Genomic DNA, 12,917 nt, shown 5'->3' with positions numbered 1-12,917 from the left:
TCGGACAGAGGTCATCAAAGATCACGCGTTTCGTGGAGTATTCAGCTACACCTCTGACATCACCAGGTACACCTGAGCCTCACTGTCTACACTGCTGATGTCGCTCCAGTTTGTCATGTGATCCAGGGCCGTGACTAAGAATGAAGCTCATCAAAGCCGGGTTTTCTCTGAGTTAGCCAACTTGACAAAACCTAAAGCTCCACTCAGAGATATTCTGAGCGCTCTCACATAAAGAGGGCGTTTCATGGGTCACGTGATTGTTTTTCCACCGCCAGCTCCAGATGATGATGTAAGTAGCTGCAGAAACAGGTTATAATCTGATGATTTATGGATCAGTCTGGGCTGCTGTTACCATGGCAGCTCTAAATAAACAGTTTTACCTCACTCAGCTATTTGTAAACAAAAACCCGTCTTTGTTGTTTCCCTCTGACTAACCAATCAGAGCGCTGCTCTCCCTTCGCTCTGATTGGCTGCTGCCGCACCAAGCTGTGCTCTGTTTGGCTGCGTCTAACTGAAGCGAACTAGCCGCGTGCTAACCTCCGCCTTTAACCCAGGCTCGTTAAACCCGCGATAAATCCGATTTAAGCCGGACTCGCGGTAACCAAGGCGACGCTGCTGGTCACGCTAATAGTGACGTGGCTCTGCCTGGCAGCTGTTAGCGTTACCATCCGGCTAGCCGCTAGCATGGTTAGCCTCTTAGGTGCATCAGCCGGAGCAGCTGATTGGCCGGCCGCGGGACGACGCGGTCGCGTGAAGATCGAGACAGTTTGTTTACCTGCAGCTGTTTGTTTTTGTTGACTTGCCCTCTGATTTAAAAGTCTACCGCGCCGCGCGCTGCTCCCTGCTCTGTTTAGTTTCCGGTCCGACTCTTCTTCTGCGGCTTGATCTAGTGCTGCACAGCAGCGACATGCCGCCGCCAGCAGGCCGTGCGTGTAACTGCGGCCACAACAACTGATTTAAACACGCGGTCATGTGTTTCTCTCCTCACTCAAACCCGAGTTAGATTTACGTCAGCATTGGCGTGGTTTAAGACCCCCAGGCTGACCCGGGTTCTATTCAGATCAAACATTAATTTAGTTTAATGTCCTGATTGACCCAGGCTAACAGCTAAAACCACTTCAAGGTTGATTTCACACTTTGAAGAACGTGATCATAAACCTTTTTGCTATGAATGTATTTGATTATTAAATCCAAACTTCATTTAAACAGACCCATTTGTATCTAGAACCAGACTGATGGATTCATCCTGACTTTTTACCCATAAACCACTGAGGAGAACCTGCTTACACAGAGTGTGTCAAACTCTGACCTGATAAATGACCCTGGATTAATGAGGAGGTGAAGCTCATTTAGTGGTCTCACTCTTCAGGTAAACACACCTGAGACTGACTGCCCTTCACAGGCCAGTGAGGGTTCCTCTAAACACGTGTGTACAGGTGAGTCAGAGCCAGAGACACTTTGTGCTGCAGAGTTTTTATTTCAGATTTTATTGAAGGCGGCGACATCCATTGACTGCACGAAGTCCTCAAACGCTGTGATCTTCTCCTCAAGGATGTCTGTGCCCACCTGGTAGAGAGCACAGGTGAGTCCCCATGGAAAACACGATCGATATACCTGATCAGCAATCAGTAACAGGTAACCTGAGGCTCACCTTGTCGTCTTCCACCACGCAGTTGATCTGCAGCTTCTTGATGCCGTAACCTACGGGAACCAGCTTGGCTGCAGGACAGAGCAATCGCACCAGTTATTGATCAACAACCAGAAACTGCAACTCTCAGGTATTGCTCAGTGATCAGAAGCTCTCAGATCAATAAGAGTCCATCAGTGTTCAGCCGAAAGATGGTGATTAGATCATCAACGAGCCCAATCACCTCACTAATCAATAATCTGATCGCTGCTCCACAAACAGATCAGTGCATCACTAATCAAACCTCAAAGCCTTCAGCAGTGCTCAGTCATCAGCTAATGCCTGCAAACTGATCAATATTCTGTGTCCATCTATAATCAATACACCACTGACAGCAATACACATGTTTACTGATCTGTGTCCACACGGGACTGATCAATGATCAGCATCAGGGGAGCTCTATTGATCCATCAGGTCAGTGGAAAACCACAAATGTGATCAGTTATTGATCAGTGACCTTGAGCCTCGTCCCATCAGAGCCACTGATCAAAAAGCAATACAATCAACTACTCTGATCACTACTGTAATACTGCTGCAGTACGACAAGTAATATTATGAATACTCTGTAGTACTCACACCAGCCTGTCCACCTGGATACTAACTAACCCTGTGTGTAGTACTGTATGGGGTACTATAATGCCACAGTAGTAGTACACGTAGTATTTGTAGTACTCACACTGGCCCCACACCAGCCCGTCCATCTGGATACTGCGGACACACTCCTCCAGCTTCGCCATGTCTGTCTCGTCGTCCCACGGCTTCACGTCCAATAGGATTGAAGACTTGGCGATGATGGCAGGCTCTGGGGAGAAAGGGGAGGAGTTAGTTACCGTGGAAACCAGAGCGAGCCACTCGCCTCGCGAGGATGGGACTCATCAGGCAGAGATTGTGTCCATCAGGCGTCAGCCGAAAGATGGTGAGTGGTTAATCATCACGAAGCCGATCATAGAGAGTGTGGCGGGAGGCGGGACCTACTTTTGGCCTTCTTGGCGGCGTAGGCGGCGAGCCGCTCTTCCTTCAGCCGGGTCGCCTCGGAGTCTTCCTGTCAGACAAAACTCAGGGTTAGAACCGTCAGTGACCTCGCTGTGATGTCACTACAACATCACTGCCACCTCACCTCCTCATCAGAACCAAACAGGTCGATGTCATCGTCATCCTCATCTTTGGCTGTGGTGGAGCCTGAGGTGGTGTCGGCCACGCCGGGGGGGCCATACTGACCCAGAGGCTTCTTCACACCTGGAAGACTGAGACAGGAGGCGGGGTTTAGCTGGGCCGCCACACCTGTCCTCAACCCCTGATATCAGCAGCGCTCACCTGCTCTTCTCGCTCTGATAGGACCTGATGTGGTTGTACCAGCGGAGGGCGTGGCACAGGTCGACGGGGGGCGGAGCTGAGATCGACTCAAAGACCGCCACATCAGCCTGGGAAGGGACATACCTGGGGAGAAAGCATGTTACCATGGTTACTGCACATGTCACTTCTCAGGTGTGAGGCTGCAGGGACCAGGTGGGCAGATGAGGGTTAAGACACGTGGCCTGATAGATGCACGAGGTGCGCGCACTCGCTGCCGTTGGCAGCATGCGGCTCACAGCCTGTCATGTCAAACGGAAGTGGAAAAAACTGACTCAGCCCGAACCGGAACCTCCTCCTAAATCATCTCGCACCGAGGTCGGGGCGGCTTCCGGTTTCTGGTCCGTTACTTTAGCGTTGTAATCTGTGAGCGGCCTGCATGTTAACTATTAGCCGTTAGCTCAGCGCGGAGCCAAGATGGCGGCCGCGGCTCCGGCGCGGTTTCTCTGGATTTATGGCGTTTTCCACTCACTCCCCTGCACTCACCCTTCGATGTAGCTGCGGTCAGACAGGAAGTCGTTGAGCACTTTGAGGCCGGAGGCTGATTTCAGGTCACCGAAGCCCATGATGAAGATGATGAGCAGTAACCAGAAGGACACGAAGAAGGACCAGCTGGCGGAGGGGGAAGAAGAGGAGGAGGAGGAGCGGGCAGCGGACTTTATAGGCAGAGACAGACTCCTCCTCAGCGGACACGGCTGCTGCTCCGCCCCGAGGAGGAGGAGGAGGAGGAAGGTTCACGTCTCCCAAAAGCTGCAGTTCAACTTTATTTAAAAAGAGGACCGACCGACAGACCGTGGGTTCGAGTCCCGCTCAGGACGCCTGGAACTCACATCACGAACAAAGAAAAATAAATGAACAGCGGTCGGATTTTACAACCCTAAGTTTAAATACAACAAGCAAGAAACTTTGAACTACTTCAGATGTGCCATCCTTGGAAATATTATCTGAAGTCTGAACACTGAAACGTTTCCACTGCTGAGGGAAAACTGTCTCCCACCTGTTCCTGAGAGGAGCAACAGAGCACTTAAAGGAAAGAAGAGGATCCTTTCAACTCCCAACTAGTGTGGCAAAAACCTCAGCTTCAACCTCGAAGACACCACATCAGTAAATGTCAGTGCTGATGCCTCACTAGCAGAGGAACTCCACCTTTCTTACTTATTTTATAGGGAAAGGCACTGAACTGTGGCAGCTGCTCCTTTTTCATCATGCTCCGTGTTTGATGACAATAAAAGCTTTCTGTTCTATTCAGGACAGAGCCCCAAATAGCCCCCATTAGCAGTCGAGCTCCCACCTGCTCACCCTCCAAGAATATTAAGTCAGGTGTAATCCACCAGACCTGATGGGGTACTTGGTGAAGTCAGTGTGATCAGCGTGTGCTGACCAGCTTTTAGGAGTTTTCAGTCAAGTCACAAACTAAAAGCATTAACATCAGTCGTGGTGTCATGATGCATGCTCAGTCATCCGGGTTAGGAAATACCAGAAGGTTGATAATGCTCATCTGGAAGAAACATTTCCTCACTCATCCAAGTGGTGTTTTCAGTCTCAGCTGACTGCACGTTTCTCCAACCTTGTAAACAGTAGCTCTGCAAAATGACTAAGGCCTCAATTAGACTTCTGTGTCAATCCAATGTACATGACTGGAAATCCCCTTTGAACCTCATGCTGGAACCATACTACGTAGACTGACATGCACCTCTAGAGATATGTAACTACACGTCAGGTTGACACAGGATTACCGCGTAGGGTTCAGAGGTGATTTCTGGTTACATATGCAGGACTGAAACAGAAGTCTAATTCCAGCCTAACAATGGGCCATGACGTCAGTCATGATCGTTAATATGCAAATTGTCCTGACCGTTGATTGGTGGCCATGAGTCCCATTTACAGAGAGCTGGAGAATGGCTATGATCACAGCACTGTAAGATGCTAAACAAAAAATGCTTTAGTGATGCCTTATGTGTCAGGAGTATTGTGTTTTCAAACCCACAAACATGCTACACAAAAACAGATAAAACCCTCTACAACTCACCACAGGTTGGACTCACAGTTAGTGGGTTAGCTTCACATTCACAGGGGAACAAGACAAGAGGGCCTTCTCTCTCCTCCCTTTGCCCTGTTTACACTGAACCACTCGCTGCAGCATATACAACTAACAACTGTGATGATGCTTCCTCCATCAGAAAGTTAGCTCAGGTCTGCTTGGGCCTCAAATCTGGAGCATTTATGGTACAGTGTGATTACTACACTTGGAGCTGGTACAACTACACTTTCCTCCAATTATGAAGAAAGCAGAAGACACAAACTGCTGGATTATATTAGTAATATATTACCTACAAATTCCCATAATGTTATCATAATATTTTAATTAACTATAATTGCAATTCGATCTACATTCCTACCCTCACCTATGGTCATGAGCTTTGGGTAGTGACCGAAAGAATAAGATCTTGAATACAAGCGGCAGAAATGAGTTTCCTTTGAACGGTGGCTGGCCTCTGCCTTAGAGATAAGGTGAGCAGTGGGGCCATCTGGGAGGGGCTCAGAGTAGAGCTGCTTCTCCTCCATATCGAAAGGAGCCAGTTAAGGTGGCTCGGGCATCTGATTAGGATGCCTCCTGGTCGCCACTTGGGTGAGGTGTTCCGGGCACGTCCCACCGGGAGGAGGCCCCGTGGTAGACCCAGGACACACTGGGGAGATTATATCTCTCGGCTGGCCTGGGAGCACCTTGGGGTCCCTCCGGATGAGCTGGAGGAGGTGGCTGGGGAGAGGGAAGGCTGGGCTTCTCTGCTTAGGCTGCTGCCCCACGACCTGGCCCCGGATAAGCGGGAGAGAATGGATGGATGGACTATAATTGCCTATTTTAATTATCCAAGCACATCCAGATGGTTCAACTCTCTGGTTTGATTAAAAATATTTTGTTTGTGTGTGTGTGTGTGCTCTGTGCCATGTGGGTGAACATGTGGTCACTGAACACCTGTCCACATTTTGAGTGGGTTTGACCTGAGATCTTTGGTCCATACAGTCAGTTTTATCAGAAGCGTTCATCCAGAGAATATTTTTTAATAAAACATAATAGTCTATGAAATACTGGCTTCAGTGATATTATTGAGTACACATTCTGCAGCTGTTGAGCTGTGACGTGATCTTAAACCTGACTGCTCTGGTTGTAAAATGCTATTTGATTTGATATTCTTTCATTTGGTCTCAGAGGGTTTTGCCATTGAAGAGAATTTTGAAAAATGATTACAGTCACTCAGATCTCCACCGTGTGCTGCCTTGCAGAATTTGCCTGTAGCAAGTGATGGATTAAAATGTGAGTTATAGATGCAGCAATCAGATGAGCACTAAGATGAAGGAGGGATGGGTCTAAACCCCACTCTTAGAGTTCTTTAAGGTGGGCAGTTTACCATAGACCTCCGGCAGCTTATTGAAGTAAAAGTGAATTTGTTTTCACAGATTTGAACATTTGGTGGAGAATATGTGGAATTAGGGGCTGTTAGGATGGCTGCTGAATATTAACATTGGGACCATACTGTGAACATGCTCATGTTCATTAAAATGAACACAGTTCCTTTTCGTTACTAAACGTGGGCAGCTGTTAGTCCGGAGGTTGTGAGCTTTGCTGACAGATGCTGTTGGGTCACTGATGTCTCGAGGAAAGACTGCAGTACTTCCTCGGATTGTTTGTTAAAATAAGACCTGTTAAAGTGGATTGCCTCATGGTGCCTGGGTCTTGGATATTTGAGGGAGGGGTCTCCCACTTTGTATGATTTAAATTAGTTTTCCCCCCTTGTTCTTCCCTTAGTCTTGTCACTGTCAGGTTCACATGTGTGGGTCTTTTAACGGTCACTTCCTGTTTTATTTTGGTAGCCTTTGCATCCAGTGTTGCTTCCCCTTGTCTCCTTAGTGTTTCGGCTCACCTGTTCCCCCGGCTGTTTCCATTTGTGTATTTATTGTCTGCGTCGCCCTGCTGTTCTTTGTCGGGTTCTCCCTCAGGTTGTGTGGATTTCCTGCAGAGAGGTGCTGTTGTTTCTGGCTGATGCTTTCCCTGTTTGGAGCTCCATCCTGCTCATCGAGTCCTGTGTTGGGTCCTTTTTCTGCCTGTCACTCAGCAGTTTGTTTGGTGGAGGAGGGCTAGAAATCAGTCGGTGTAAGCAAAGTTCTTTTAGTGCAGCTGAGCTTTTAGAGAGCCAATCGAAACCCAAATACTTCAGAACTCACATATGAGGAAATTAATTTGGTGCATCATAGCTTTTGATAAAGTATAATTATAGTAAAATGATCATTGCCTCCAGGACAGAGATCAATAACAATATACTCAATATTTTTGGTAGACATGCTGCAGTGACTAAAGAAGCCTAAACAAATCTTTATTATAGATTAATAATAAAGCTATGTCCTGACAGGTAAACAGGTTGTTTACGAAGGAAGATATGTGAAACACTTCAATTAAAAAAGTAAAACATTTAATATATTAAAGAATCAGAAAAAAACACACATGAACGTGGGCACTCAGAAGAGACAGGCCTGTGTGTGCTCTCTCTCTGAGCCCGTGTTCCTGTCTAAGCACAACATTTCTATACTGTCAGCCTCCTCTTATCTATACATGAACAATCTCTGGGTGCTACGAGTTGACCTTCGTCACTCAGTCTTGTTCAAGCTGGTTTTCATGACTCAGTTTCCTCTCATCCACAGTCTTCTCACCTGATGCTTTAATTATACGTCCTTGTGGCCGGTCCTCAAGATAAGATGCACTGAAACAGAGCTCTCTGTCTAATGTATTATTTTAATTGTTTATTATTTGGTTGATCTACTGTTTATTAATTAATTTACTGGAGTTTACCTTTAAACATATGTCCTTTATTCACTGAGTAAAAGGGTTAGGGTTTGCCTGCACTGCCCCCATCCTGCAATGTCAATCTAGGACTTCTACAACTTTCCAAGTTGGAAATTTGACTTGAGAGGCATTCCAATTGAAAATTCCTGCTCAGATGTTGGAATTTCCCACTTGAACAGGAATGCAGCTAAGAAGTGTTCCTGTGGACTGAACCCCCACACTTCCAACAGTAATCAGTGAATATTTAGGTCACTGTAAGAGCTTTGCAGGCTGAAAGAATCCACTGCTCCTGTAAGCTCCATCACATTGAGCTCAAGTGAGAAGTTCTTAAATAGAATAACTGTTATGAAGAGCACAACATGTTATTTGCAGGCCTGGCCACAAGGGGGTGTTAACAGACTGGACTGGGTGCACTGGCGATAACGTATTAAAGTTATAACCAGTACTGGTATCCATGTGTTGCTGGTCTCTCTGCTCTGGGTTTGATTCAGTGGGTGTGTCCCACTTCAAGGCCTGCATCCTTCAGCCTACAAAGACTGGCTGTTAAACATTTAGCCTTCTTATCTGCAGCTATTCCCACCTGTACGTTCTCTCCGGGTATATCCTAATGAGATCATGTGAGATGATCTCCTAAAACAGGGGTATTAGTTAGTTTTTGTTTTACTTTATAATACTTTGTCAGGTGCAAGAGTGACTATTGCATTCAACAACGAACAGTTCACAAAATAGCATTATGTGCTTAATGTGTGTAATATTAAGGACACACATGACATCAACAGGGAGAAAAATAAAGAGAAACATGAACTCCAAAATTCAAACTCTACAACAAACCTCAGCATCAGTACACGTGGTGTTTAACATCAGAACACAGTAAATGTTGGACAAAAACAAACTGAACTCTTTGGATGAGTCAAAGGTCAAATCCAGCTGCATCCTGATGTTCTCACCACATGAAGCTGCTTCTGTTTTGGAGCTAGCTTGCTTAGATGCTCACTAATTAGACTTGCAGGGTCTTTGCAGCCTCTGTACACAACCTACGGTCCAACCTCATTGCCACATTTATGCTTGTGTAGCTGGATTATGTGTGTTAATTACCTTGTGGTCTGTGTTGGTGTTTTTTTTTTTTTTTTTGGTCCTCACTCTTTGTGCTGACTTTTTTGGCTGTAAACATATTTGCCCCTGTTTTTTCAATTCAATTCAATTCAATTTTATTTATATAGCGCCAAATCACAACAAACAGTCGCCTCAAGATGCTTTGTATTGTGGGTAAAGACCCTACAATAATACAGAGAAAACCCAACAGTCAAAACGACCCCCTATGAGCAAGCACTTGGTGACAGTGGGAAGGAAAAACTCCCTTTAACAGGAAGAAACCTCCATCAGAACCAGGCTCAGGGAGGGGGGGTCATCTGCTGTGAGGGGGCTGAGGGGAGAGAGACAGATTAATAACAATTAATGATTAAATGCAGAGTGGAGTATAAACAAAGTAAATAAGGTGATTGAAAAGAAACAGTGCATTACGGGAACCCCCCAGCAGCCTAGGCCTATAGCAGCATAACTAAGGGAGGGTTCAGGGTCACCTGATCCAGCCCTAACTATAAGCTTGATCATAAAGGAAAGTTTTAAGCCTAATCTTAAAAATAGAGAGGGTGTCTGTCTCCTGAATCCAAGCTGGAAGCTGGTTCCACAGAAGAGGGGCCTGAAAGCTGAAGGCTCTGCCTCCCATTCTACTCTTAAGTATCCTAGGAACCACAAGTAAGCCAGCAGTCTGAGAGAGAAGTGCTCTGTTGGGGTGATATGGTACTATGAGGTCTTTGAGATAAGATGGGGCCTGATTATTCAAGACCTTGTATGTGAGGAGAAGGATTTTAAATTCTATTCTAGATTTAACAGGGAGCCAATGAAGAGAAGCCAATATGGGAGAAATCTGCTCTCTCTTTCTAGTCCCTGTAGCCTCTTCCCCACCAACAGGGTTCCGGTTCCGGTGCCTTTATTTGAACCGTTAGGTGGGTTTTCCACAGCGGAAGCACTCGGTGCTCGGCCGTGAAGGAAATTGTCACGGATTCGCTGTGTAGCGGGCAGGAAGGGGACCCCAAGGCAGACGAGATAGGTGGAAAAACAGACTTTAATAGACGTTGAGCAAAAATTGAACCAGGAACAAAACCAGGACAACAAGGGAAACACGGAGGACCGCGGGAGGGACACAGCACGAGAACACTTGACATAGAAACATCAGACAACCATCAACAATGACGCGACGAGGACAAAGTGAAAACTCCGACAATAAATACACAGCAGGTAATGGGCAAATGGGAAACAGCTGGGAGGGAAGTACAAGACAAACTAAACCCAAAGCACACAGACCAGGAACCTACCAAAATAAAACAGGAAGTAACTTGACACCCAGACTAAACACCTAAGGACAGCACATCAGTATGGGGAGACAGACACCATAATAACACAGAACTATACATGAACATAAACACTGGGCCACCGGCCCAGGACCATGACAGAAATGAGTTTCATGGTATGTGTCCCCTTACCTTATGTACGTTTGCTTGCCTGAGAAATTTGTCTTAGACTGGAAGATAAACATAACTGATTAAAAATACAGACGCTTATAATGTTTCGTGTCATCACGAACTTTGTGTTCTGTCTGTACAATGAATCACACTGATGGAGACTACACAATGATAGAAATGGAGAAGTTGAGGTCACCCTGCTGTTGAAATTCTGTTTTCCACATTCTGTTTTGTATATGATGTAACCAAGACTGATAAGCTGACTATATGAAACTGTAAGCTGAATTAGAATGTGTCGGCTCTCCATGTCATCCACATGGGGATGAGATGGAGTCTTGACCCATATTAATCTGTAAAACTGTTTGAAATGGATTTATTAAATTTAATAATTGGACTCCTTATTCCGTTGTTTGTGTCATTCCTGTTCGATAAACGAACACGCAGAAACCTAAAGGCTTAAGCAGCAGCACACACTCATGTTATTTAAATTCCTTCAGCCGAAAAACAGGTTCAACTCCGGCCCCGCAAACTAGCTGGTCTGGAACCAAGAACACGTGCTGAAAGCAGCAGCAGGGCGTGACTCTGCCGTCTCAACATCAAGTTTTCTACCATATTACATGTGTATTAATGAGAAAAGCGAAGCGATTTTCACGGCTGTGAATTAGGTTGGGCTCTAAGGCTGAACTTGCTGCTTTGTATCAGTTCATATCACAGATAAAAGGACACAAAGTGCGTACTTGTCGTCTTGCTCTAATCTCTGTCTGTGTTTCCCTCTGTGCTGCACACAGATGCTGCAGTAGTTTGGTTTGGACCCTAAAACGTATTTGCAGCACAGAAAGGGGAGCGTGTTCTCCCACGTTTGTGCGCTTCGGCTTCGTGTCCAGACGAGGACCCGCCCACGCTCATACGTAAAGGAGCAGTTCACAGAAACGCGGTGGGAACGCGGGCCCGTTCTTAAGCGTTTCGCCGGTTCACTGAAACCAGCAACGGCTCCTCGGCGGTGGGAAAGTAGCATGTCAGTACTCTAGCTGCAGCATCTTGGATCAGCTGAAGGCTTTTCAGGGAGCTTTTAGGACAGCCTGATAATAATGAATTACAATAGTCCAGCCTAGAAGTAATAAATGCATCAATTAGCTTTTCAGCATCAGTCTGAGAAAGGATGTTTCTAATTTTAGAAATACTGCACAAATGTAAAACAGCAGTTCTTTAGTGACCTCCGTCCTAAAGCATCCCTTTGGTAAATGGAGCAGAGATTTGAGACATCTGCATTCTTGCCTCAAAACATGGTAGAAGTTTATTTTGCCACACAAACTCTATTTCAAACTATTTGGCTGCTCTCTTACACCACGGCCACTTCTGCAAACAGTTTTCCTGGTCCCTGAAAGAGGCCATGTCCAGGTTTGTGTTGTGAGGCCACACACAGTGTTTGTGGTCCTCCTGTGGGGGCTGGGAGATTTCTTTGAATGAGTGCTCACAAAGGAGCCCAGTATTAATGCTCTAAAACCACCAGAGGAGCACAGATACGTGTCTCTCTCAGTCCTAACCCTCTGTTTTTTAGTCCTGCAGGAAGTGCTGATGCACGATGGACCACAAGGACCTGGATTCACATGTGGAACCTCCACTCTGCAGGAGGGGAAGGTTTCCTTCCTGTGTGTCTGTAACCTGACACTAGTTCAGCACTCCCCCGCCCTGACCCATCTCAAACCTCGGCTTCCTGTTGTCCTCACTCTCTTTGCACCCTCTGAGGTGAGGAGGCTGCTCTGCTGTGAGACGTTGGCTCATCCGGTCCTTTTCCGCCAGCTGTCTGCTCTGGAAATAGGCTCAATCTGCAGCGCTGGTGACGCCTTCCGGTCAGCTGGACAGCCAGTGAGCAACAGCAGCGCGTGTTAGCACAGAGCTCACCCAGCTACCAGAGACAACAAAGAGAAGCAGGCTTTTGTTTGGGCTCCATCAAAAACCCGACGGCTGCAAGGCTTCCTGACCCGGACCAAGCCTCAGAACCCTGCTCTGCAAACAGACCGGTAACAAGCCACAGCACAGCTTCTTACAGCACATGGCTAAAGTTATGTTGTGTGTGTGTGTGTGTGTGTGTGCGCGCGCGCGCGCGCTCTGGACCATGTGGGTGAACATGTGGTCACTGGGAACAAAGAGCATGCCGGGCGGGAGCTTTGAATTCCCTCCCAGCAGGTTCAAACCAAACAAAGAGTGGATCTCACCCTCACATTCACTCATTTTTGAGATATTGATATATTAGTCAGGGCTTTGTGAGCTAAATGCATTGTCATTGTCAACACACAGGTTGGTGCTGCAGCCTCTGTTTTTCATGACTCTTGATCTGTGGTTGTTGATGTGTACCCTTCATTGTTATCTACTGATTATTAATCACAGTTCCAGATCAATGGTTTAATAGATTTTATTAGCCTGAGAAAACGAACTTTCTAGGTTTCCTGCTGACTTGGACTTTTGTGACTATTAGAATTCATGGCTGATCGTTTCTGCTCAGGCTCATTGTTGTTTTTCT

General features: G+C 46.4%; 2 protein-coding genes across 3 annotated transcripts in view; one reads left to right on the top strand and one right to left on the bottom strand.

Moving 5' to 3' along the window:
• Positions 1–1,457: 1,457 nt before the first annotated feature.
• eef1b2 (eukaryotic translation elongation factor 1 beta 2) lies at positions 1,458–3,682 on the bottom strand. The gene is made up of 7 exons (XM_030754787.1): positions 3,524–3,682; positions 3,002–3,124; positions 2,805–2,931; positions 2,663–2,729; positions 2,364–2,489; positions 1,652–1,719; positions 1,458–1,566 (listed from the first exon to the last, which is right to left on the bottom strand). Exons 1-7 carry the CDS (start codon positions 3,601–3,603, stop codon positions 1,480–1,482), a joined length of 678 nt encoding a protein of 225 aa, XP_030610647.1. The 5' UTR covers positions 3,604–3,682; the 3' UTR covers positions 1,458–1,479.
• Positions 1,702–12,917, top strand: part of LOC115798073 (oocyte zinc finger protein XlCOF6-like) — a 20,524-nt gene continuing 9,308 nt past the window's right edge. The window contains exon 1 of one of the 2 annotated variants that reach the window (XM_030754775.1): positions 1,702–1,778. The gene's annotated coding sequence lies outside the window, so the exon portion shown is untranslated. Of the gene's footprint in view, positions 1,779–12,106; positions 12,418–12,917 lie in introns of those variants that run through there. The other variant, XM_030754766.1, reaches the window with a different exon arrangement.

The sequence above is a fragment of the Archocentrus centrarchus genome, chromosome 2 (assembly GCF_007364275.1).
Source record: "Archocentrus centrarchus isolate MPI-CPG fArcCen1 chromosome 2, fArcCen1, whole genome shotgun sequence".
Classification (NCBI taxonomy): domain Eukaryota; kingdom Metazoa; phylum Chordata; class Actinopteri; order Cichliformes; family Cichlidae; genus Archocentrus; species Archocentrus centrarchus.
The sequence above is the reverse complement of the archived record's forward strand: the minus strand, read 5'-3'. Positions and strand labels throughout refer to the sequence as shown.

Coding starts and splice junctions, on each gene's coding strand:
- eef1b2 (XM_030754787.1), bottom strand. CDS start 3,603: ATGGGCTTCGGTGACCTGAAATCAGCCTCCGGCCTCAAAGTGCTCAAC. Junction 2,932..3,001: donor TATCAGAGCGAGAAGAGCAG/GTGAGCGCTGCT, acceptor CTCCTGTCTCAG/TCTTCCAGGTGTGAAGAAGC. Junction 2,490..2,662: donor CGCCGCCAAGAAGGCCAAAA/GTAGGTCCCGCC, acceptor CTTTCTCCCCAG/AGCCTGCCATCATCGCCAAG.